The 26,662-nt window shown below is 43.2% G+C and overlaps 1 protein-coding gene across 7 annotated transcripts; it reads right to left on the reverse strand.

Annotated features, from left to right (window-relative positions):
* Positions 1-42: 42 nt before the first annotated feature.
* ZNF692 (zinc finger protein 692) lies at positions 43-24,822 on the reverse strand. 7 transcript variants are annotated; one of them, XM_087883835.1, is made up of 11 exons: positions 24,652-24,822; positions 13,145-13,577; positions 10,932-10,963; positions 9,861-10,388; positions 8,451-8,502; positions 5,486-5,626; positions 4,268-4,330; positions 3,113-3,191; positions 1,891-2,005; positions 1,573-1,672; positions 43-578 (listed from the first exon to the last, which is right to left on the reverse strand). In XM_087883835.1, exons 2-11 carry the CDS (start codon positions 13,333-13,335, stop codon positions 260-262), a joined length of 1,620 nt encoding a protein of 539 aa, XP_087739961.1. In that variant the 5' UTR covers positions 13,336-13,577; positions 24,652-24,822; the 3' UTR covers positions 43-259. The 7 variants fall into 7 exon arrangements, with proteins under 7 accessions (XP_087739961.1, XP_087739962.1, XP_034287713.2 ...); XM_087883836.1 differs by having other exon boundaries at positions 13,145-13,551; positions 24,652-24,815; XM_034431822.3 differs by having other exon boundaries at positions 3,062-3,191; positions 24,652-24,813.
* Positions 24,823-26,662: the final 1,840 nt, after the last annotated feature.

Genomic DNA, 26,662 nt, shown 5'->3' on the forward strand with positions numbered 1-26,662 from the left:
TTTTTCAACCACAGATGGAAAGAAAACACATCAAACTGACTGTGCCACCACTAGACATTCTGGAGCCAGGCATGGCAGAATGCCAAGATTGTCTTTTTATTCCAGAACTGAGCCCAGAGGAGCTGAGTGAAAGATTGTAATTGGTGGGACCTTATTCTAAGAGGCTAGGGCCCATGTGTTTTTGCTGATTTTGCAACTGGCCTGCAGGAAATGTCAGGAATTCTCTCTACTGTTGCTTTTTCTCCTTCTGCTCAGTCCGCTATTCAATGATGACGGTAATTGCAAGGGCAGGAGGCTCCACCTTTTTCCCCATGTCACACGGCTGAGTCTGAACCGGGTTTGCCATTGGCTCTGCTGCAAGTGGAGAACTCGGAGGGGGCGGCTCCTGTGTTGGCGGGAGGGGCCCAGTGGCCCCCTCAGGATGGCTCTTACTCTTGTGCGCAGTGACATTGTCCTTCTTCTCAAACTTCTTGCCACAAAGGTCGCAGGAGAACTGGTAGAAGGAGTCGGCGTCATGCTTTTTCATGTGCCAGTTCAAGGACGCTTTTTGGCGGCAGGTGAAACCACAGATCTCACACCTGGGTGAAAAGGAAGGGAGGAGGGGTTCACCAAAGAGGAAAGGGGGCTGCCAGAAATAGGTGATAAATCCAGCCTTGGCTCTCCCCACCACCCTCCTGACAACAGGGAAAGTTGTCTCTGTACAACAACTGGCTCTGGCTGAATGACTTGGTAAAGCAGAGTAGAAAATCAATACAATGTAAGGTTACCTCAGGAGCAGCCACCAAGTAAAATATCTCTGCTCCCTATGTGGAAGCTAGTCGGTTGTCTTTTTTTAAAAAAAACTGTTAAGTTAATGGAGCCACCATAAATATATACCATATTTTTCAGAGTATAAGATACACTTTTTCCCCCCTAAAAGGGGGTGAAAATTTGGGTGCGTCTTATACACCGAATATAGCCCTGCCCACCCGCTGACCCCCACCCTTTGGCCTCTGCCTCCCAGCAGTTTACCTCCTTGCAGCAAACAGCGCATTTCAGCTTCAGCCCAGCCTAATTAGCGCAAGCAGTTGATTGTCGGTTGGATCCGCCTCCCGACCCTCAGCTGTTTCAGGCTGCAGGGATTGCCATTGCCTATTGCCGTGCCAGCCTCCGCTGTTTGCTGCAAGGAGGTAAATTGCTGGGAGGCAGATTTTTTTTTTTCTTGTGCTAATCAGGCTGTACTGAAAGTGAAACTAAAGCAGGCTGCTTGCTGTTTGCTGCAACAAGGCAAATTGCTGGGAGGCAGAGACAATTTCTTTTTCTTGTTTTCCTCACCAAAAAAGGTAGGTGCGTCTTATAGTCCGGAACGTCTTATACTCCGAAAAATATGGTATATGTTGGGATGATCGTAAATCAAGGACTATCTTGACTGTATCCTAGAAAGTGAGATTTGAGAAAACCATCTGCTTTATGATTTACTGGAAAGGCTTTTCAGTTGATGATTGTGAGGAGGAGGCTGGATTTGATGGGAGTGACCCTGATTGTGCTTAAGTCATTTCTGCAATAGGGGAAAGCATTGTGGGGCATACTCACTGTAGGGGTTTTTCTCCGGTGTGGATCCGCCTGTGGATAATTAAATTACTGCTTGTTCGGAAGGAGCGGGCGCAGAACTCACATATGTAGTCCCTTTTATCTGAAAGTAAAGGGCACAATAAGTCACTGGCCAGCCTGATCCTAAAGGCACATCCTTTGTAATAGATATGGGCAACCTATAAATCTTTTCTCCCCAATACTAGTCAGGACTGGTCCAAGACGTTTTGATTTAGACAGACTACAAGGGCAATGAAAGCTGTAGTTCAAAACTTTTAGCAGGCACCAGATGGATGAAAGACACATGGTTAGACTGCTCACCACTGTGCAGCTTCTCGTGTTCCTTGAGATGTTTCTTGAAGTTGAAGGATTTGCCACAGCTTGGATCAGAGCAGGCAAAAGTCTTTTGGTGAACATGCTGGTATTTCTTGTGGTACTGGAAGATGGGGAAAAAATAGCCCACAGAGAATATAAGGCTCTAAAATCGGTATGGGTCCTTAGCTTAGATCAGTAGTTCTCAACCTTTTCTTCACCATGGACTCCCTTTAAATGCCTTTTGTGGCCACAGACACCCCCCCAAGATTTAAATCATAATCTTTCTTCAAGTCTTCATGGACCCCCCTCTAATGACACTGCAGGCTCCCAGGGATCCGCGGACCACCAGCATAGATAAACCAAAGGAAGATTTTTTTAACAGCATATGGTCAAATCCCTTGACCTGGTCTGATGACAGGGTTTTAATGGGTTAATTTTAAATTTTTTAGATTTTAGTCTTTATTTTTATTGTGGCTTGTGTTTTATTGTTGTGAACTGCCCTGAGTCCATTGTGAGATAGGGCGGCATATAAGCCGAATAAAATAAATAAATAAATAAATATGACGTACACAATGATGAGATTCTGTAGCAGCTGGACCATGCATCCCTTCTATTTCTCTGGATTTTATTTATTTATTTATTAATTTAATTTGTATACCGCCCTTCTCCCAGAAGGGACTCAGGGCGGTGAACAGCCAAAATTAAAAAACATACAAATGCAAAAGTTAAGATAATTAAAAAGAATTAAATCACTGGCTACTCAATTTAAAACCCCAAATCCATAAAATTTAATATCCCAATTAAAAACCATTTAGGCTAGGCCGGCTTGATGAAATAAAAACGTCTTCAGGGCTTTACGGAAGGTCCGGAGGTCCGGGATCAATCGTATTCCAGGAGGCAGCTCATTCCACAGGGCGGGTGCCCCCACAGAGAAGGCTCGCCCCCTGGGGGCCGCCAGCCGACATTGCCTGACCGACGGATGATGCTTCTAAAGCAAAGGGGGGAACTTTTCCTGGTACAAATTATAAAATTTGTAGTCTGCTATTAACTTCAGTTCTCCTGGTCCGGCCAGATGCCAACAAACAGGGAATTATAGAAAGTGTCACCCTGCTGCTTGCCTCCAAAGTACTGACACTTCAGAAAATTTAAACGAAACATGGAAGTTCTGTCAAGTCACCTGTATCCAGCCCAAGAGACCGGTGACCACTGCTGTTCCTCCTTCACTTACATTCAAGTATTGGCGATTGGAGAAAATTTTCCCACAACCATCATAGTCACAAAGGAGAATCTCTCGCTTGGCTGCCTTCCTGTGAAGAAAGTCAAAGAGAGAAGAGACAGGGAAGCCAAAAGGAAGAGGAAACATGTCAAATCTCCAGGTTGAAGATATGCAACAGAATTGTAGAACTATTAACACAACCTTTGTGTTAACATACAGAAGTATTTTATAGACATCTCTCCCCCACCCCAAAGTAAACAACCCTGGATTGTTTAGAGATCTTGATAGGTCAAAAATAATTTGGGCAAAGAGAGTTAAATGTATCATTTTACTTAAATTATAACCAGTGTGATTTTAATCAAATTAATTTGATAGCAAAATAGATTGATTAAGAGTTTTGGGGAAGCAGCTTTTCCCAAAATATTTCACTAGATGTTTTCAGTCTGTAACTATTGAAGTCTCCATGATTCCAAAGAGAAGGCAATTACAATAATCCATTAGGTTTTTAATAACTTTTGTATTATTAGGTAAATGTTTCACGGATATGAATTTTTAAAATAATTTCCGGGTTTGCTAATCCTGACAAGCTATGGTGGGCCTTCCTAGCTACTCTTCTCCTTCTTTGGATCTTGTAATTGTTCCTTTGGGTGAAGCTGCTCTGTCTTATTCTAATGAGCAACAGCCATGGGCGTGCAATGGTTAGAATGCAGTATTGCAAGCTAACTCTGCCAACTGCCTTCAGTTTGATCCTGACTGGTTCAAAGTTGACTCAGCTTTCCATCTTTCCAAGGTCGGTAAAACGAGGAGCCAGATTGTTGGGGGCAATATGCTGACTTTGAGAGGGCTGTAAAGCACTATGAAGCGGCATAAAAGTCTAAGTACTATTGCTATGGCTAATGATGGTTTTTATTTGTTGATGCATTATTTTTGTTGTTGTAAACTGCTTTGAGCTTGTTGGATTAAACAGCATATAAACTGCAATTTGTAAATAGGATGGATGGATGGACAGATAATCGGACAGACAGACAATAAATAGATAGACAAGCCAATAATCTTTGCCAGTCTTGCAGCTTTAATCAACCTACCTAAAGTTCCTATAAGCTTCCCTTTCTACTTTTGGCCCATGTTGGCTGAGGATATCATGAGCAACCACAGACTTGAACTTACCTGATTCTCTTAGGACCAATTTGGGACAAGTCTTCATCTCCTGGCTGTGCCTGCTTCTTGCAGCTAGAAAGAGAGATTGGGATTGCTTTTCATGAAAACTGGGCTAAAATGGCAATAAAAAACATAGAATCAATCAATGACTCAAATCAGTCAATAATAAAGCAAACATTTCTACACAAGGGCTTCGGGCTGACAAATATGGGGAAAGGAACTCCCTGGAAAGCTGGCAGAAAAATGAAGGAACTGAATAAACCTGTTTAGGACCTTGGATGGGTCAAATCAATTTTATACTGTAAACTATACTGCATCAGTACTTTAATGGTACTCTATTCTTTAAGACAGAGGTTCAAAAGCTGAAACCCCAGGGTAGAACATGGCTCCCAATCAGTGATGGGTTTCAAGTTTTTTTACTACTGGTTCTGTGGGCGTGGCTTGGTAGGCGTGGCATGGTTTGGTGGGTGTGGCTTGGTGGATGTGGCAGGGGAAGGATACTGTAAAATCTCCATTTCCACCCCACTCCAGAGGAAAGATACTGAAAAATCCCCATTTCCTCCCAATCAGCTTGGACTTGGGAGGCAGAGAATAGATGGGGACGGGGCCAGTCAGAATTTTTACTACTGGTTCTCCGAACTACTCAAAATTTCCGCTACCAGTTCTCTAGAACTGGTCAGAACCTGCTGAAACCCACCTCTGCTCCAAATGTATTGATTATAGTCTAGACTGTTCCTTACACTAGAGGTGGGTTTTAAAAGGCTCTGACGATCCCAGCTGAGTCGTGCGATCATCAGAGGCTTTTTTTTTAACTTTTAAAAGCATTTTTTCAGCGGAAGAGGTTGTAGAAAAAATGCTTTTAAAAGTAAAAAAAAAAAGCCTCTGATGATCGCACGGCTCAGCTGGGAATGGGGGGGGGGGGGCAGGGATTTTTGCTACCGGGTCTCCGAACCACCTGCCACCATCGCTACCGGATCAGGTGATCCAGTCCGAACCGGGAGCATTTCACCCCTGGTTGTGACCCGAACCTAATTTTGGAAATTTGGCGCTTACAAAGAAAATGGCATGGAAGGGGAAATCAGCTGCAGAAAAAAAATTGTGAGTTTTTTTGATCGGAACCCGATTTGGTTCTGGTCAGAAGCGTCCAAGAAAGTACTTCCTTGCTGATCTTTCATTATCCACACTGAAATGGACTCTGCTGCATTTAAAATCTTCTAATTTCATTACCTATCCATGGAAGGCTGATAATTTTCATCTTGCAGGTCATCCATGTATACCATATTATCTTCCTCTGTGAAATCTTCTGCTTCCTCCTCCTCTGGTGGACCAGACACCAATTCTGGTGTCTCCCCTGGTAGAGTTAAAATCCTGAAGAAAATACAAAAAATGAAAGGCCAAGATTCAGTCCACAAACATCCTTCATTCTGGATGAACCTTGGCTTGTTTAGTTTGGTACATTCCTCCTTTTCAGCTGATGTGGTTATTGGGTCAAGAATGGTAGGTTATAAGTCAAGTCAAGCCTCGTGTTATTTTTATTAGAGATCTAAAGCAGCTTTCCCCTAACGGTCATCCTCCAGAGATATTTATTTATTTTTTTAGTTCAATTTATATGCCGCCTTTCTCCGGAGACTCAGGATGGCTTACAATGCATTTAAAAAACCATTATAAAAACATTTAAAATTAAAATATTAAAACCCATTCACACCACATGGACTTCAACTCCCAGAATTCCCCTACCAATATGTAGTCACTGCTGAATTTACTGGAATATCTCAGTTGGGAAAGACTGAATCCTTCTGTGCAGCTGGTCATGTTGTGAGCAACAGTACCTGGAGGATTAGTTTTTATTTCTTGCACTAGCTTTTGAGGCAATTAGGAAAATTATTAGGTTAGTTGCACTCCTATCTTCCCCCATTGGTGATAAATGGGGGGGGGGGTGGAAAAATCTGTAGAACTCAAATCCTGCTATGCAGCCTCATCAGGGGTGAAATGCTCCCGGTTTGGACCGGATCGGCTGATCCAGTAGCGATGGCAACAGGTGGTTCAGAGAACCGGTAGCAAAAATCCCTGCGCCCCCCCGCCCATGCCCATCTGAGCCGCGCGATCATCAGAGGCTGTTTTTTTAACTTTTAAAAGCATTTAAAAAGCATCGGCTGAAGAGGTTATAGGAAAAAAAATGCTTTTAAAAGCCTCTGACGATCCCAGCTGAGTTGCCTGATCATCAGAGGCTTTTAAAAGCATTTTTTAACAACCTCTTCGGCCCAAGAGGTTGTAGAAAAAATGTTTTTAAAAGTAAAAAAAAAAAAAGTTGGCCACGCCCACCCAGTCACATTACCCCCACCACCACCACCAAGCCACGCCCACAGAACCGGTACAAACGAATTTTACATTTCACCACTGAGCCTCACTGTGGCAAGAGTTGGTGGGTCTGTATGTGTTCCTGGGAAGGATGAGCAAAGAACACTGAGACAATATGCCAAGAGAATATATTCTTAGCATGGTTACTCAAGACATTAAGGTCATCCTAGCTCCCAGCTAAACCAAGCAGGACAGCAATATAGGCAGTTATAATATGATAAAATGCTGCAGGCAGATTATCATGTTAGTGACAATGGCCAAGGCATAACTAAATACTGCAGGAGATAAGCCAATGATTTTCTACAAAGAAAATCACATTAAACAGCAAGATAAAATGACTCTCTCATGTCAGATGGCACTCAATATATTATGAGAAGTACTGATGGGGTTTAAGATGTGGCTAGATTAAAGCCTTCAGGATCTAGTTGTGGATGTTGCCATACAGAAAAAAAGAAAACCTGAAGTTGCAAAGAGAGTTATGGTGAGAATATAGAACCTAAGAACCATGAACATGGAAAAGCTCAATAAAATGAATGATGAAACAAATTGACTACACACACATTTACACCGGCAGATTGAAATGGGCCAGAATTGGACATTTTCAGTCAGAAGATTACACAGCCTGTTGTTGAGGGCATGAAAACAAAGAAGGCTTGGCATAGCTTTCAGAGGCAGGAAGGATATAGCAGTGCAGTCAATGACCAAATAATAACACTCAATGTCAGAACAAATAGTGGAAATTGCCGAGAAGAGATGTCCAAACCAAAAAAATGAAGATTGCATTAAAAAACTGAAACAAAGAATTTTATATTGAGGTTAGAAGAGGCATGAAGCCATATTACAATGACATCTGTTGAAATAAAAGATGGAAATAGACACAACAAAATACGGAAAGACTTTAAAAAGATGTCCAAATGGAGGTTGGACATATTCACATATTGATTACTGTTGTCATGAGTGGACTTTCTGAAGGATCAGGCTGAGGACAGATCATTCTGGAAAGGTCTATGTATATGATTGCTAAAAGTTGACACCAACTAGCCAGCCAGTCAATCAATCATTAAAAATGGCCAAGCCCCAATCATTTAAGGACATAAATTTAAAAATTTCAGGAATTTATTCAATAATAATAATAATAATAATAATAATAATAATAATAATAATAATGGTATCCGTGCAATACCTGGTGATGCACGGATTGAAGATAAGCAGCAAGAAAAAAATCACAAAGTACCAGGACGTGCAAATTGAAGTTGAGCGACTATGGAAAAAGAAATTGTGTGTTGTCCCGATTGTAATTGGAGCCCTTGGAGCAATCCCCAAAGGGCTACCCCGCTATTTAGAAATTCTAAATTTACCGGACTTGAACATTTTGACTCTACAAAAAACCACCTTACTTGGAACAGCTTACATCCTCCGACGATACCCTAACAGTTCCTAGGTCCTTGGTTAGGACTCGAGCTGCTGAGCTATTAACCAGCCTCAAAGACTGTGAATCTCACTAAAGATTAACCAACAACAACAACAACAACAACAACAACACAACCACAACAACAACTACAACAACTACACACACAAAGGAAAACCAGGAATAGATTTTTGTATAGAACGGTTGTGGATGTTCACTATGAGGCTCAGAACAAATAATGGGATCCTTATTCTTCCTCAATGTCTTTCCAAGATGTCTTTTGCACCAGGTTTCTTTGGCAAATGTCATTTTTACAAAAGACACCGTCAATCTTGTAAATCTGAAAAGCCATTTGCCCTCAACACATAGCATGGCAAGCAAGTTCCATTTGGACCCTGCTATGATGGCATGAGAGAAGAAATATACCTTTCAGGCCCTGGAGCTTCAGTGCTACCTGGAATCTCATCTGGTGCAGCTTCTACAAGAGAAAAACACAGCAGTGTCAGATTGAGAGAAGAGAATCAGCAAAACTGCAGTCTTTTTAAGGTAAGTCATTTAAAAGGAGCTTGAATGCTGAAGCTCAACAGTGGACATAAAATCGCTTCCAAGACCATTTCCCTAGACCAGGGGTGTCAAACTCAAGGCCCGGGCGCCAAATCTGGCCTGTGGGGTACTTAGATCTGGCCCACGAGGCCGCTCTGGAAACAGCGAAGGAGCGGCCCCATGCAGCCCTCCCAAGCTCTGTTTTCCCTGGCAGAAGGTTGCAGGAGGCAGCGGCAGCCAAAAATGGAGCTCGGGAGCCCGTTTTCGCTGGCAAAGCATTTGGGCCACCACAGGCACCCCCAACAGGAGTGATATCGAGCTGGCCATTCCCACCCTATCCATGCCACCCTCCCCCCCAAGGTGAAACACAACCCTGATGCGGCCCTCAATGAAATCGAGTTTGACACCCCTGCCCTGGACCATATTTCTTTTTTAAAAAATACAGAAACCTACTTGGTTCGCTTTTAATAATCTCTTGCCTGGTTAGCACTGGTGAGTAAGAATCTCCTTTAGGGGATCAGACAGAAATATTTTTGAAAACTACAAAGAACTTCCTTTCTTTCTTGTTCCCCCAGAATATATGTTTGGTGAGCAGGGATGCTATTCAGCAGGTTCTGACAGGTCCTGGAGAACCAGTAGCGGAAATTTTCAGTAGTTCGGAGAACCGGCAAATACCACCTCTGGCTGGCCCCAGAGTGGGGTGGGAATGGGGATTTTGCAATATCCTTCCCCTGCCACGCCCACCAAGCCATGCCCACAGAAACGGTAGTAAAATAATTTGAATTCCACCACTGCTTGATAGATTAGTATTCCCTATAAGTGCATTTGTTTGGTTCTTTATTCAAGAGCAGCGACATTCCTTCTAGTCTCAATATCTCCCACTTCCAACTTCAGGCTGCCTTTCTTTTTCAAAATGCATGTCCCTTGCCCTCGCTGTTGTAAAAACTAGAGTCTTAATTTTTAGTGGGGTGGGGAGGAAGAAAGAGCTTGCTTCCTCACTGGTATTTTGCAGGGTTTCCTCTTTCTTAGTAATTTTGGACTAAGATTATTTAGGATTACTGGACACACAGTAAAAGTGTTATTGATAGGCTCAAAAGCTTGAAATAAACTTCTAGCCACAACCCAGGTATCCAACGATAAAAACTTGACTCTGGTCCACTTCTGCCCTATAGTCAACCCTCCCTGCCTCGTGCATGGTTTGCATATGCTACCAATCTGTCACCTTTGCCCAACACGAGGCTAGCTTTCCAGCCTCCCAATTCCATCAGTGGCTCCTCCACCCACTCTCCTCACCTGTTTCATCCGAATCTGTATTGCACAGTAATTCTGTCTCCTTGTCCAGACCTGTGTCACCGGCAGGAAACATACACGTGGTCCTCTCTCTATCTGTACCACATTCCTCGTCCGCTTGGGAAGATGGTTCTGGCTCGTCCACAGGACAGGGCGAGTTGGAAGCAAGTGCTAACGAAATGGCGTGGGCTGCTGCTGCCTTGCGAAGGGAGCGCCGGCATCTGGTGACCCGGGCAGGTGGAGGACTCAGCTTGGAAGTGATTGCTTCCTCCTCTTGCTCCTGTCTGCCACCTGAGGCTGTTTGGCAAAAGGGTGGCGGGCTGATCTTTGAGACAGGGGGACTCCAGGCGAAGGTATGACCAGCCAGGCACTCCCATTCCAGCTGGCTGCAGACTCTTTCCTGCTCCAGGAAAGCGGTCTTCACGTTAGGGATGAAGCCACATTCCTGGCTGTGATTGTGAGAAAGGACAACCAGACGTTGCAATGCCTCTGAAGGAAAAGCGATGGGATCAGCATCGGAGCTGTCTGATCCTGAAGAGAGGAGGAGGAAAAAAAAAAAGACTCAGCTTTAACAGGGAAGCAAAACTTCAGTGTGAAATTCCCCACTCTTAAGTTCTCTATCCTATTTTTGATCTCAAAAGGAGAAACTGAATTTCATTTCAAGGAAGTATATAATTACCGATAGTCCTTGACTTATAACATTCAATGACTGTTTGAAGTTACAACGTCACTGAAAAAAAGTGATTCATGACTATTTTTCACTTACAACTGTTGCAGCATCTCCATGGTCACGAGAGCAAAATTCAGACACTTGGCCACTGACTCACATTTATGACGGTCGCAGTGTCCCAGGGTCATGTGATCCCCTTTTGCGACCTAACAACTATGTTATTAACTTAACAACTGCAGTGATTCACTTCATAACTGGGGTAAGAAAGGTCATAAAATGGAGCAAAACTTGCTTAACAACTGTCTTACGTAACAACAGAAAGTTTGAGCTCAATTGCAGTCGTAACTCAAGGACTACCAGTATAAGCCTGTTCTAGACCATCGATAACCTGTAAGGGCGTTTACCTGTTTTCAATACTGAGGCATGTGAACTGTACCTACAAAAGAAAGATAAGAGGTAGAGTGAGCAGACAGAATAAGTTGTGCTCACACATGAGCAATAATAATATCTAAACTGCATTCAGCGTACAAGATAATTTTAATAATAAAAATCAGCAGTGCTTCTCAAATGTGGAACTTCCACAGGTATGGACTTTAATTATCAGAATTCTGAGGAGTAACTACTACCTGTGGAACTCTGGGAGTTGAAGTCCACTTATCTGACAGCTGCCAAGTTTAAGAAACACCGAACATTTTCTACTGTTTCTGCCAGCTTCTCTTTTAAGGTTCTTCTAGCTCAGGGGTCAGCAACCCGCGGCTCTGGAGCCGCATGTGGCTTCTTTATCCCTCTGCTGCAGCTCCCTGTCACTCAAAATATGTGTCACAATCGCCCATGTGCGACACCCGCCGGCACACAATTTATTGAGCTTTTCGACCCCCAGTAAGCCAATCATGGATAAATAAGTTTTTTTTATACATAGCATAAAGGTAAAAAACAATATATGCAGCGTTATCTTCATTTTAGATATCAAAAAGGTTTTGTGGCTCCCGGCGTTTTCTTTTCTGTGGGAAAATGGCTCTTTTGAGTGTTTAAGATTGCTGACCCCTGTCCTAGCCAATTAAAGATTGGAACAAAATAAGAACAGGAAGAAAGGCGTTAGAATATCCCAAAGTGATGTCCCAGTGCCTGGAGGCCGTGCGGGTCTGGATGGGGAGAAACAGGCTTCGACTCAACCCTTCCAAGACCGAGTGGCTGTGGCTGCCGGCGTCCCGGTATAGCCAGCTGACGCCATTGCTGGTTATTGGGGGCGAATCATTGGCCCCCACGGAGAGGGCCCGCAACTTGGGTGTCCTCCTGGATGCACGGCTGTCTTTAGAAGGGCATATGACGGCCGTGGCCAGGGGGGCTTTTTGTCAGGTTCGCCTGATACGCCAGTTGCGCCCCTTTCTGGACTGGGACTCCCTACACACGGTCACTCAAGCACTCGTCACCTCTCGTCTGGACTATTGTAACGCTCTCTACATGGGGCTCCCCTTGGGGTACACCCGGAGGCTCCAACTGGTGCAGAATGCGGCCGCGCAGGGGATTATGGGAGTGACGGGGCGCTCCCATGTGACTCGGCCGCGCGGGGGATTATGGGAGCGACGGGGCGCTCCCATGTGACTCCTCTCCTGCGCGAGCTGCATTGGCTTCCGGTGGACTTCCGGGTGTGCTTCAAGGTGTTGGTGATCACCTTTAAAGCGCTGTATGGCTTAGGGCCAGGGTACTTACGGGACCGCCTTCTGCCACCAATAGCCTCCCACCGGCCGGTTCGCTCCCACAGAGAGGGCCTCCTCAGGGTGCCGTCGGCTAGACAATGTCGGCTGGCGACCCCCAGGAGGAGAGCCTTCTCTGTGGTGGCACCTACCCTATGGAACAATCTACCCCCAGAGATACGAGTGATCTCCGACCTCCGGACTTTTCATCGGGCCCTAAAAACTTATTTTTTTCAGTTAGCCGGTCTGTCTTGATTTTAGGGTTAGTTTTAAAATTTTAATATTGATTTTAGATTGACAAGTTTTAAATTACGGGCCAAATTTATAAATTATTTTAACTCTATTTTTAACTGTAATGTTATGTAAAGATGTTTTTATTTTGGCTGTTCACCGCCCTGAGTCCAAAAGGAGAAGGGCGGTATAGAAATTTGAATAATAAATAAATAAATAAATAAAATGAGGATGGGAGCGGCTGATGATGGGAGCGACTCTCTGTGAGCTTAATATATTTTCTACACTGTGAAATCTCAGCTCGATATTCTCTTCCTCTAAAATAGCAGAAAGGTTGCGACATTTGCCCAAAATCAAGCAGTTCAACCTCCCGTTAAAGTATTATTAATTAATTAATTAATTAATTAATTAATTAATTAATTTTATTATACTTATATGCCGCCCTTCTCCCAAAGGACTCAGGGCGGCTCACAGAATTAAACGATTAAAAACAATAAAAATAAACTACTAAAAACAGTCAATTTAAAAACTCCCAGTTAAGAATCACCCATCAGATCAGCAAATTTGTTGGAAAAGCCATGTCTTCAGGTCAGTAGCATGAGACATGTCACACAGCCCTTCACTTAAATTCATAGAGTATATTTGGACAAAACTAACCGAAGTAGAGATTGTCATTGTGCACAAAGTCTCACCTGTCAAGCAGATATTTCGCCAGCTGGGAATGGAGAGAAAAACCCAGCTGCTCTTTGAGCTGACACCACTGCTCCAGGTGGCATCCGATACGGATTCGGCACTTGCTGCGTCGGGCATCCAGGTCTTTACGTTTCTGCTTGCGAATAATCTCGGAGGCCCGCTGGCGGCCCTTGCGTCCACGCCGCATCATCTCACTGAACTGGACAGACAGGCAGATTAAGAATCTGCATAGAATAGCCACTGGATCATAAGTACATTACATGCCCACGAAGAGAGATTTGTCTCCATCCATAGTTGAAGGATCCAGTGGCTCTGGCCAGCATGGACAGTTCTGCCTTCTGTTTCAGGGGTTGTAAATATTCCAGCTGTGACTCCAACATCAGAAGACTTTAGATGGCACCACTGCCTAGAAAAAGGTGGTCAATGGGCAACCTAAGCCGAGGAAGAGGACAGGATGTTATCCCATGTTCCTGGCCACACATAAACACTAAAATCTCTGTTCCATATTTGTAGACCCCAATTTTGGATTTTTGTCACTGTAATAATGCTTTATAAAGAGCACCTCATGCTCATGGAAGAAAACTATAGTATCACATCATAAAATGTGTTCCTACTTGGGTACACATATAAAATTCATTTGCAGGAAGCAAAATGGAAATCATTGGAGTTAAGTGCTAGGCAGATATGACAGCAAAACTGAATATTTTTTCAAAGTCACCAGTATCACTTCCATAAATATATCTGAACCCCCCCCTTTTTTTTTTGCAAGGTAGATGAATCTTCAAGAAGTGCCTAATGGTAATCGTTAGCAGCCTCTTTTTTAAAATTAAGAGTGAGCTAAAACAAAAAACAAGATGAAGTTGAAAAGAACGTTTCAGTACATAGTGAAAAAGCCTCAAAATCTTTATCTAATAGTCTTAAGATAAGGTACGCTAGATATTTTAAATAAACAAATATTTATGAAGGACCGCATTCTACTGAATCCACAATTCTTTTATTTTTTCCACTGTCAGAGGCATATTTAACTCTGGAATAAGTTAAACCTGTGGTCCTGATCAGGAGACAAGATTTTAACTTGTACCAAGAGCTACTAACACAAGGAAAATACCAATTCTGCGCTTGTTTGTATCAAATCTCGGCGGTCAATCCGCTCCTTTTGCCTTCCAAGCCGAATTTGCAGCACAAACCAGTTGCTTGGAACACGAAACGCGCGTAGAAGTAGAGTGGGGGGGGGGGAGACGGAAAAGGTGGTAGTTCTTACGATGGCAAAACCGAAAATGCATGAGCAGCTTTGGCTTTCCACTTCGTTCTACACATTTCCATGAATTTACATGCAGAAATCCTACATTGTTGTCCCAAGTTGCCAGGCGAGCTTTCCTCTCTTCGGGATAGTTTCATGGCTGGGCGCATGGCTCCTCCTTTGCCTCTGAGTGAAGATGAACATCTCGAGATTTTGCTTATAAGGCAACCTTGAGGATGTCTGTCCAACTGTCCAGTTCCTTTAAGGGTCAGGTTGCAAATCCCGGATAGACTCGAAAAGCCGCTACACCGCTGAAGCGGAGACAGTTGCCACCCAGCTTGGAAACAGCAATGGCACAGGAAGGGGTTGGATCAGCTCTGGGTCAGAGCTGTGCATGGCCTGCAACGGCGGGCAAATCGGAAGAAGCGGCAAAAGGAAAAATGCGGCCCGCTGTAAATTGAGCTGCGTGTGTGTTTAGTTATACATTAAGTTATTCCCCTTGGAGAAGTTCGGTCGCCAAAGTACTTTTCCATGGGTCCGATAGCAGCTTTCAAATGTGAGCCGGACCAGAGTGAGAACTTCTGCATCCTAGACTAGGTTCGGATTGTTTCAGCACTCCGGCTAAATCGTGACAGCCACTCACTCGAAGCTACCATTTAGAAAGGAGGAAAGAGATCGGAACCTTGCCTTGACAAGGACTATGTGTCGAGTCCTGCCGGAGAATGTTGTTCTGTTCCCAGATTTCAGCTGACCAGTGGGTAACTGCTCTGGTTTCACAATCTGAAGTTTGACTCAGTGAACTAGTCCATCAGAATTGGGTAGAACTTGGTGCACAAGTCCCATGAATTCCGATGTGCATCCTTGTCTTTTAACAGGACAAGGTCCCTCTCCTCAAGGTTAGGTTCTTTAGTCTTCCACTTGCCTATTCCTGTAGAATAGGCAAGTATTCTTGTTTCCAGCGCTTCCAGAAGGTGTTGGCCAGCAGTTGAACGTGTCTCCATTGTTGTGCATACATGTCCTTTGGGACAAAGTTCCCTGCTGGTGCTGGCCAGTCACCTATCTTCTGGGTCAGCAAAGTGGCTGGGGTGAGGATAGTAGGATTCTCCAGAGTAAACCGGGCTCAAGGGTCTAGCGTTGATGAGAGCTGTTACCTCTGCCATGAGGGTGGTGAGGACTTCACAGGTTAATGTGGGTGTCTTCATCAACATGGAATCTAGAATTTTATGGGCTATTCCGATAATTCATTCCCATACTCCTCCCATATGGGAGGCATGGGGAGGATTGAATGTCCATACAGAGTTTTTGGCCTTCAGGTAGTCATCGATTGCCGATCAAGGCGAGTGCCCTCACCGATCCATAACTCCTTGGAGGCTCCTACAAAGTTAGTTCGACGGTCAGAACTAAACATCGCGACTGGGCCTCTGTAGGCTTGGAACCTTCGGAGAGCGTTGATAAAGCTGGAGGTGTCCATAGATTTGATGACTTCAATGTGAACAGCTCGAATGCCAAGACATGTGAGGAGAATGGCCCAACATTTGCTGTTAGCTTGGCTGCCTCTGGTCCGGCGGGCAGACACTGACCAAGGGCCGAAGACATCCACACCTACATTGGTGAATGGCGGTCCTGTGCTGAAACGTTCAGGAGGTAGGTCGGCCATCCTCTGGTGTTGTGTCACACCTCGTTGCTTGCAACAATTCATGCACCTGTGCAGGACAGAGGCGATGGTCCTCTTGCCCCCCCCGATCCAAAAACCAGCAGCTCTGACAGCTCCTTCTGTGAAGTGGCAGCCTTGATGGTGGACAGTTTTGTGGTAGTGTAGGACTATCAGATTTGTCACATATTGGTGAGCAGGGAGGATGATAGGGTGTTTGACATTTGAGGCTAATTCTGCCTTGTCTAGACGCCCTCCTACTCGAAATATGTTGTTCTTTCGAGGAACTGGTTCAGCTTCAGCAATCAGCTGGATTTTGGGACAGGCTTCTCAGCTTTTAGACACTCCACCATTACCAGGTATGCTTCTCGCTGCACACTTTGTAGAATTACACTCTCTGCTATGAGCTGGCAGCCTGAGAAGGTTATATCACGATACAGTATACGTACAAGTGTTATTGCTCCCCGTACCAGAGATTCCATCTAGAGAAGTGTTCGAAATGAGCTGATTCTAGGGGGCGGGCTTGAAGATTTTCTGATCTTGTCTACTCTATTACTGACGTAGACTTAAAAGCGTCTGCTTTGGTTGTGAAGGTAGCCCAACACCACTTTGCTGTCAGTGTAGAAGGTGGTGGGTTGGAATTCAAGGTCCATAGTCTGTGACTTCCACAGCTAATACGGAACCACAGAATTCCAGTCTTGGTATGGTGTGACCTTGTAGTGGTGCTAGTTTTGCTTTTCTCATGATGGAGTCGATGTGAATGTTGCTCTCCCCGCCATAGACCCTGATGTATCCCATGGCTGCTATAGTCTTCACTGACATATCTGAGAAGATATGCAGTTCTTTTTTCAGTGTGGCAGTTGGTGAGATGGGAACATACGTGCACTGTACATGGACGTTCTGGAGGCAGCTCAGGGAGGTATGCCACATCTCCCAATTTTCCTTCTGCTCTGGTGGAAGTGGTTCATCCCAATCGTTGGTGCTTTGGGACAGCGTACGCAGAAGGAGCCTCCCTTGAATCGTTACCGGTGCAGCAAATCCTAGAGGGTCAAACAGACTGTTCACTGTTGACAGAACTCCTCTCCTTGTGAAGGCAGTTTTCTGGGCTGGGGCTCTAAAGGTGAAGACATCCTTCTTCAAGTCCCAACACAGACCGAGGCTCCGTTGGATAAGGGGAGTGTCAATGCTAAAATCGAGGTCCTGTACTCCCTTGGCATGGTCCTCAGACTTGAAGGCTGCTAGCACTTCTTCACTGTTGGATGCGATCTTGTGTAGCTTGAGGTTGTGTGTGTCTACCATCTGACATGTTCTGTCTAATAAGTCTATGGCTTCTGCTGCGGTGGGTACAGATTTCAAGCCATCATCAACATAGAAGTCTCGTTCCACGAAACGCCTGGCATCTGAACCATGCCTGGTTTCACCTACGCAAGTGGTGTGTTGCAGGCCATAGTTGGCAATTGCAGGGGAAGAACCATTCCCAAATATGTGCACTCGCAGTCTGTATTCTCTGACCTGTTGGTTGTGCTGTCCATCACTGAACCACAGGAAGCGCAGGTAGTTGCGATGATGTTCCCTGACAAGGAATGAGTAAAACATCTGCTGGATGTCGGCCATGATGGCTATGGCTTCCTTTCTGAAACGGATGAGCACACCTAACAGCCTGTTGGCAAGGTCAGGTTCTGTGAGAAGGACTTTGTTCAGGGAGAGGTTGTGGAACTGTGCGCTGGCATAGAAAATCACTCTTATTTGATCTGGTTTTTGTGGATGGTATACTCCAAAGAATGGCAGGTACCAGCATTCCTCATCTTTCTCCAGGGCAGAGGCAAGGTTGGCATGCCCGTTCTGGACCATCTTGTCCATGCACTCCACCAGATGAGCTTCCTGTTCATGAGTTGTCTCAAGCTGAAGAGGCGAGAGAGAGCCTGTTCATAATTGTTTGGCAAACACTGTCTGGGTGTACGAAAGGGCAGTGGGGCTACCCAGCTTCCTCTAGCGTCTTTCCGAAATTCCTTTTCCGTGAACTGCAGAAATTGTCCTCTATTGACAAGGCTAAGTCGTTGTCCTCTTTGCTGGTCTGGAACACTGTCGCACCTAGGTCAGGGTAGTTCGTCAAAATTGTGAAGTGTTCTCAACATGGCTTTGAGTGGGATGCTCTCCCATTGCTCAGAATGGAGGTCGTGAAGATACTCGCTGTCAAGTGTCAAAAGCCCTTCGACAACACATCACCCTGATGGATGGTGTTGAAGACCATGGAGGGGATCTGGAGAATGCTGACGGATTCCAGCAACAAAACACGGTGGAGGGGGGTGTTGCATTAGGACACCATGTACACTAATAGTGGGTGATGGACAGAAGGCAAGAAGAGGGGGAGTGGAATGGGAACGTAAATCAGCTGCTGAAGAGATAATAGTGTGGAGGGGAATGATGTCCTTTGCCTGCGACGAGCATGACGGAACAAGCGGCAGCTTTGATTGTGACAGCTGTGAGAAATCATTGCCTGCCTAATGATAGTTAACTGTATCCAAGCCCTATAAAACAGTATGGATGGAGAGCTAGGGCGTCTCCAACTTTGTTTTGCTTATCAGCTCAGTCTCTACTGTACGCTGCTGTGTTGCCTCCATTAAACCGGGTTTTGGAACGAATCCTCCTTTTCGTGTGTGCATGTTCGTTTGCGCCCAGTGAAGCACTGGCAGCTCCAGAGGGGCTGAGACTCACCTGGTTTGGAGCCTGCAACCGGTCAACACAGACTGTTCCTAAGATGGCCCATCCGAGTGCTGTCTTGAGGGCAAATGGAGAGCCTGCTGGGCCTTTGACCACTGCGTGCTGAGGGAAAGCTTCGGGGGGTCTATTCCCAACAAGAGCAAGATTTCGGCTTCGGAGTCTAGAGCAGGAAAGAGCTTAGCCATATTGCTTGCTACCTCTGGTGTTGCGATCTGACTGTGATTGTCTGGTAAAGCGTCCCATTCTAGCAATGGTGGCACTGTGAATTTTGCACTTCCATCTAACGATTCTATACAGGGTCCCATAACCTTCCTCTCCGCCATGTGCTGTAATCCAGTGCATGTTGAAATCATGAAGTGTGTGTTCTCGGTATGGACGTCAAAGTGGTCGAAGAAAACTGATCTGGCTAACGATTGGTTGCTCTGTGTGTCCAGTATCACATACATTTTCATGACCGGGCTCTCTAGGTGGGCTGCGTAACATCACTTACTAATTCTGCCGAGTTTGGTCCCAGCCATGCTTGAGTTCCTCGGCCGGCCGCAACCCTTCGTCGCGGATGGTACTCGTGAAAATGAGCTTCCATAGCAAGTAGTCTCTTCCCAGGTTGTCCGAGAATTTCCGCGCACCACTAGCTGCCATATCCAACTTTCCCCATCGGGGCGATCTACATTTCTTCTCGTAGAATCCCTCTGGGTTTCAGAATCATCATACTCTGGATGTGGTGACCTACGCCCCAGGGAGGTGACGGGCATGTGCTGGTGTTTTCCTGTCAAGTATTTTATGAGGAGGTCATCTTTCCATGATATGGAGAAGGGTCGTATACCTTGTCGACAGGCAGGCTGTATTCATTGGACTGTGCGTCCTCACTCAAGAGACCTTGAGGATTTGACAGGAACTCCTTAGCCTCAACGTTGAGGTTGTATATCGTGGCTGCTTGTGTGCTTGCCTGCTGAGGCGCCTTCGCTGCTACTGATGGAGTAGTCTGGTTGCTCCGTATGTCTTGGTTAGTCAGGGTAGGATGTCCACTTCCAGGGGAGGACTCTTGTGGTCCAGATCGTACAATATCAGCTGCATGAGTAATTTGTAAACCTGGTGGGTGAAGTTCTCCTCGTTCGCTTGGTTTTGCGGGTCTTTCGATTGACCGTGTTGCTCCTTCCTGCTTGCGCCGTAACACATTCTGGTCATCCATATAGGCTTTGACCCGGCTGTACGAGCTTTCACCATATGTCTTTCCAGTGTCATAGTTGGATATGGCGGTTTTAGTCTCCACCTGTAAAGCTGTGGCCCGTGCTGCCCTTATTGCAGCCTCCTGTTCTTGCTGAAGAAACTCAAGGTTGGCCTGAGCTTTTGTAACATGTAGAGCTGCAGCAGCCATCTCAACTGCCATCTCTTCCTTCTGCAGTAGCTCTGCTTTTGCAACATGTAGAGCTGCAGCAGCCTCTGCAGTTTGACTCGTGCTTCGGCGGCCTGGGCAGCGAGATTCCTTGCTGTGAAGGCCTGGGACAACTGGCTGTGATGAGAAGATGCTTTGGAAGAATGGAAGGAGCTTGAGGCAGAAGATTGCTGTAAGATGCTGCTACCCACCCGAGATCGGGATGACTTGTAAGGGGGACCACCTATGACCAATGAGATGGCACATGTGAGTGATGGGTAGCTTTGGATTCAGCCTTCTCGCTCACAGCTTTCTTGGAAGAATGAGCGGCAGACGCATGTGAACGTTGGGATGGGGAGGCTTCCTCTCTTGTTGTGTTTTTCGCCAGGAGTGCGGTGTGGAAGGAGTCCTTACAACCTTGAAATATCTTCCCACATTCTGCATTCAACATCTCTAAGTGTTGCATGTCCCCCACGAGCTTTGGGTCTTCTAGCTGCTGCTGGATGTTGATGAGATGGCTTTCAGAACCCTTCCATTGTGTGTAAAGTTCATCCATTTTATTCACCAATGAGTGGATGCACTTGTGTGAAAGCTCATCCAGAGGCATGTTGCAGATCTGTTGTAACTTCTCCCAATACTCTTTGTTGCGACGATAATGCTTGTCCCAATCTTCCCTCAGGCTTGACTGCATAACATCAGTAAGCTTCCTATGCTGCCTGAGGTCATAGGTTCTCTGATGTGCCTCGGCTTCTTTTGGAATTTGGACGTCCAATTCTGGGTTTGTATCGAGGTTAGGTGGGGGGAGGATAATCTTTCCTGATGAATCAGATGCTTCTGCCATGATTCGACAAGACTCCATGGCATTTGATACTTCAGACGTGTCTAGATTGGCTGGGAGGACCAAATCTGCTGATACATTAGAGGCCTCAGCCATGACAGGGAAAACTCAGGGGATTTCCTGGATACTGTAGGACCACTAGAATGCGTTGCAAACTTTAGGCATCTTCGATGCAGTTCGCTTTTGACCACTGGGGTGTCTTGTAAAGTTTAGGAGTCGTCGTTGCAGTTAGCCTTCTGACCATTGGGGTGCATTGCAAATTTTAGGAGACGTCATTGCAGTTCGCCTTCTGACCACTGGGGTGCGTTGCAAACTTTTTTTTAATAAAAAGTTTTTTATTTTTTTTAAGACAAACAAACATATAATACATCAGTCCTTTCGTGTGTCATCTCGATGTTTCTTCGGTGACTACTTCTTTTTGTTACTCCTCTTTTTATTTCTTCCTTAATAAATTCCATTTCTCTATTTCAATATTTTCCCTCAAATACATATATTTAATGTAACTTTCTCCTGTTTGCTTATCAAATTCTTTATCTATATCTCTTTTCTATCCAATCATAAAATTTCCCCCATATCTTAAAATATTCCATATCCTCTTTTTCTTTAATCATTAAAGTTAATCTATTCATCTCTGAGCAGTCCAAAATTTTTCTAATTACTTCCCTTTCTAAAGGGATTTTCTCTGCTTTCCATCTTTGTGCAAATACTATTCTTGCTGCAGTTATTATATGTATAATCAAATAAACATTTTCTTTACTAATTTTCTCTGGTAGGATACCCAGTAGGAACAACTCAGGTTTTAAATCAATATGTTGTTGAGTCATTTCTTCTATCCATATCTTAATTCTGCTCCAATAATCTTTAACTTTTGGACAAGTCCACCACATATGATAATAAGATCCTGGTATTTGGTGGCATTTCCAACATTTAGCTGATTTATCTTTAAACATTTTTGCCAATTTTTCAGGACGCATATGCCATTTGTAAAACTTTTATATTGATTCTCTTTATATGCAGCCAACATTGTTAGTTTATAGTTCCTTTCCCATAACTGTTGCCATCTATCAAGCTCAATTGAGTATCCACAATTTTTTGCCCATGCAATCATTTCTTTTACTTGCTCTTCTTCTAATTCAATACTAAGCAGAAAGTTAAAAATTTTTTAAATTATTTTGTCCTGTTCCCTCAAGTATCCTATCCAGATCTGTCATTTCTAAATAGAAACCATATAATTTTGCATCTTTTTCATATCTTGCTTGTATTTGCATATACATATACCAGTCCATCACAATCCCTTGTTCTATCAATTCCCCCTTATCTGTAAGTAAATCTTTATATCTAAAAATATTTTTAAAATTAACCATATTTGGGTGTATTAGTGCTTCTATTATTGATAGCCATGTTGGAATTTTCACATAATATTTATCTCTAATCTTCTCCCATACTAATAACAATGCATTTCTTACATAATGTCTATGTATCTTACTTCTACCATACCATAAAAACGCATGCCATCCCAATTGTAAATCATGTCCTTCCAAAGTTAATAATCTTGTATTTCTTAATTCTATCCATTCTTTCATTCAAGTCAGTGTTGCTGCCTGGTAGTATAATTCCCAGTTCGGCAGTCCAAATACTCCCCTTATTCTTACATCGTAACAACTTTATATTAATTCTCGTCTTTTTCCCCTGCCATATGAACTTCCTCATTATTTTATTAAGTTGTTGAAAATAGGTCTTTCAATTCTTATTGGAATTGTTTGGAATAAAAACAATAATCTCGGTAGTATATTCATCTTGATTATTGCAATCTTTCCCCTAAGTGATAGTTGCAAAGTTTTCCATTTTTCTAGATCTTTCTCAATTTGTCTTTTTATGTTGTAATAATTATCTTCTTTTATCGTTGCACATCTTGAAGTTAGTTGTATTCCTAGATATCTCACTTTTTTCACAATTTGTATGTCTAATTTCTCCTTTAATTCTCTTTTTTGTTTTTCTGTAGTCTTTTTCATCAATATTTTTGTTTTTTCTTTGTTTATTCTTAGACCTGCCACCTTGCCATATTCCTCTATTTGTTCTAATAATTTTGGTCCCGTCTTTTGAGGCTCCTCATGAATAAATACTAAATCTCTGCAAAGGTTTGTAGTTTGTATTCCTCTTTTTTGGTTTTCATCCCTTTTATTTCTTCATTTCTTCTTATATTTCTATTTAGCACTTCTAAAGTCAATACAAATAGCAATGGGGATAATGGGCATCCTTGTCTTGTTCCTTTTGTTATATTAACTTTTTCTGTCATTTTTCCATTCATCATTATCTTGGCTAATTCTTCATTATATATTGTTTTTATAATGTTCATAAATCTTTCCCCAAAGTCCATTATCTGTAATTGCTTTATCATAAACTGCCAGTTCACATTGTCAAAAGCTTTCTGTCCATCTAGGAATATCATCACCATTTGTTTTTCTGAATGTATCTCATAATACTCCAAAGTGTTCAAAATTATCCTCATATTGTCTCTAATTTGCCTTTTAGGTAAAATCCCATTTTGGTCCATATGAATAAATTCATTTAATAGTTTCTTCAATCTGTTCACCATTATTGAAGCAAATATGCGTTGCAAACTTTCGAAGATGTCGTTGCAGTTCGCCTTCTGACCATGGGGGTGCGTTGCAAACCTTAGGAGATGTCATTGCAGTACATCTTTTGGCCACTAGAGTGTGTTGCTTGCATAGCTGCGTGGTTGGCGCAGTACACCTTTTGGCCACCAGGGTGCTGTAACCTAACTAATGCTTGGGTTAAACTGATTTTAGCGTGTTCCTTTGTACAGAGCTGCATAGCAACTGTCCGATTTGGGGACCGTAAGAGGCTTTCCTCAAACTTGGGTTCCTTTGGACTTTAATTGCTTGCCCTATAAACGGGATTTAGCTTTCCAGTATTTTCTTCAAGCAAGAGTCAAAGTAACAGCATGCACTGCAGCTGGATTGTTTCTCTGCATCAGATCTTTCCCTTACAAAATGCCTTTGCAGCTTGCTCTTCAAATGCAGATTGAGCTGGTTAGGCTGGGAGAAGCAGAGTGTATCATGCAAATTCTATCTCCAGGGAGACCATGTGGCTCAGCTTGCTTTCTGCTAAAATAAGTTTTTTTTTTTCCTTTTACTGCCAAGGTAAGCTTTTAAAGCAACATACACACAAAAACTTTGCAAAGGTGATTCTAACATGCATCCCTGGACCCTTTTATAGCAGGGCAATCTTCTTAGTTAACACAAGAAAGGTCTTTCCTCTTTGTTCCAAAAAGAGAAGGGGGGGGCTATCCATTCTCTGTCCTTTTACTGCCAGGCAGAATACTTTTCTCAGTTAAATCCAAACGGAGTTTGGGATGCAAAGAGAAGGAAAGCAGGTTTTATCACTTCCGTGGCTATGCAAAGGTCTCAATTGGGTGCAAACAAAGTCTTTTTTTTTTAAAGTTGTGCGTAGAGAAGAGATGCACTTTTATTTTTTCTTCACTCAAACAGAATGTCCCTCATTGCTCCAAGGGAAAGAAAAGGAGGGGGTCAGGCAGTCTATGTCATGTTACTGTTCTGTTCCCAAAGCATCTGGCTCCACTGGGAACCGGCAGTTAAACTCTAGCAAACAGGTTTCATACAGATCAAGTTTATTTTGTGTATCCTCAAAACATAGACTTACAATCATGGTGAGTCAAGGTGAAATTCATCTGTATATTTCATAATCTGTCCCATTTCCTAGTGTAAAATGACGGTAGATCTGTCTCCCTGTTCAGAAATCATGCTTCTCTCCTCCGCAATTCATAATGGCTGGAGCTTTGTTCTACACCCCAGGCAGAGAGCCTCAGTGGCCAATCAGGCACACAGATGTGGTCACATGTCATGGACTACATCTCCCACAATGCAATCTCTCTACATCTCCCACAATGCAATCTCTTAAGGAGACAGCTCTTAATTCTTAGGGTAACTAATTCACTATAATTCACTATCTGAACAGCACACGTGCCCTTTGGTGTAAACTGTAATATCCTTTCAGATGGAAAAAGCCACAATTATTAGGACTTTCTTGGTAGTCTCTTGATGGGAAAAAGAAGAAGAAAAAGACTGGTCCTTCAAATAATATTTCTGTATTTTTTTAAAATCAGGTTAACGTTGATGTCTTGAAGTATACAGTCACTGAATCCATTTTTGAAATTAAGATGTTGGTCTTATTTTTTTAAAAAAGAAAATTGTAACCATCAGTATCCACCAAGCTCTGCTTTCATTATTTAAATAATTGTATGACAACTTCACATTTCAAAGAGCTAGTTCACTGTTTAATCTAAACATATTGACAGCAGCACGAATAGTTTTCGCCCAAAACTGGAAAAACAATGACATACCATCAGAAGACAAGGTGATTAGAAAAATTATGGAATATGCGGAAATGGATAAGCTCACAAAAGAGATATAAGAAAAAGATGAAACAGATTATGACTTAGTTTGGGAGAAATGGTATAAATGGTTGGAGGAGAAAGGGGAAAAAGAAAAAAAAAGGGGACAAAAGAAAACTAAACAATGGTTAAATTAGGTGGAGAAATATGGAAACAAATGGAAAGATATAAATTATGGAAAGGAAACTAGGTACCTGTTTATGTTAAATGTAAATAAAATATTTAGATTAAGAGAATATATATATATGTATATGTATATATATATATGATATACTAGGAATATATATATAAGAGATAAATTAAGATAAGAAAGAGAAAATGTATAAATATAGATTACTGATGCGAAGATGTTGAAAAGAAGAAGATGTAAATATCTATTTTTGTTTGTTGTTTGTTTGTTGTTTGTTTGTATTAAAAATGTTCAATAAAAATTATTTTAAAAAAAAGAAAAGTGGCAATTTAGGAAAAAAAAATTTAATCATAGTCCTCAACTTACAACCACAACCAGCATCGGAACTTCCATTGCTAAGTAAGGCAGTTGTTAAATGAGTCATGCCTGATTTTAGCACTTAGATTTATATACCACTTCACAGTGCTTTAACAGCCCTCTCTAAGTGGTTTACAGAGTCAGCATATTGCCCCCAACAATCTGGGTCCTCATTTTACTGATCTTGGAAGGATGGAAGGCTGAGTCAACCTTGGGAGGATCAGGATCAAATTGCTGGCAGTTGGCAGAATTAACCTGCAATACTGCATTCTAGCCACTGTGCAATCACAGATTTTTCCATCTCTTTTGCCATGGTTGTTAAGTGAATCACTGCACTTAAATGAATCATGCAGTTATTAAGTGACTCCAGCTTCACCCATTGACTTGTGCTTGTTGGAAGCTGACTGGGAAGCTAACAGTGATCAAATGACCCAGAACGCTGCAACCATAGTGAACTTATGCCTGGATTTTTATCATGTGACCATGGGGATGCTGTTATGGTCGTAAGTGTGAGGACCAGTCAGAAGTCACAAGTGCTGCTGTAACTTTGAATTGTCACTAAATGAAAGGTTGTAACTTCAGGACTATCTGTGGATCTTTTAAGTATTCTCTTGTCATCATCCTGCACAATGTTATTTGCAACAAAACAATTCTCGTATCTAGTCTTAGCAGTCTGGAAATGCTCAGCCATACACTAGAGCTGGTATGTACAAATATTCAGCTTGACTAGATGTTTTCAATGTGTGGTGAGAGTACCGTTTAGAAGGGCAGGG

The sequence above is a fragment of the Pantherophis guttatus genome, chromosome 2 (genome assembly GCF_059756535.1).
Source record: "Pantherophis guttatus breed Tessera chromosome 2, ASM5975653v1, whole genome shotgun sequence".
NCBI classification, from domain to species: domain Eukaryota; kingdom Metazoa; phylum Chordata; class Lepidosauria; order Squamata; family Colubridae; genus Pantherophis; species Pantherophis guttatus.

Excerpts from the sequence above, each read along its gene's own strand:
- ZNF692 (XM_060684308.2), bottom strand. Across the intron at positions 5,627-8,450 it reads GAAGCTCCAGGGCCTGAAAG|GATTTTAACTCTACCAGGGG; the intron begins GTATATTTCTTC and ends TATTTTCTTCAG. Across the intron at positions 579-1,572 it reads ACCGGAGAAAAACCCCTACA|GTGTGAGATCTGTGGTTTCA; the intron begins GTGAGTATGCCC and ends CTTTTCACCCAG.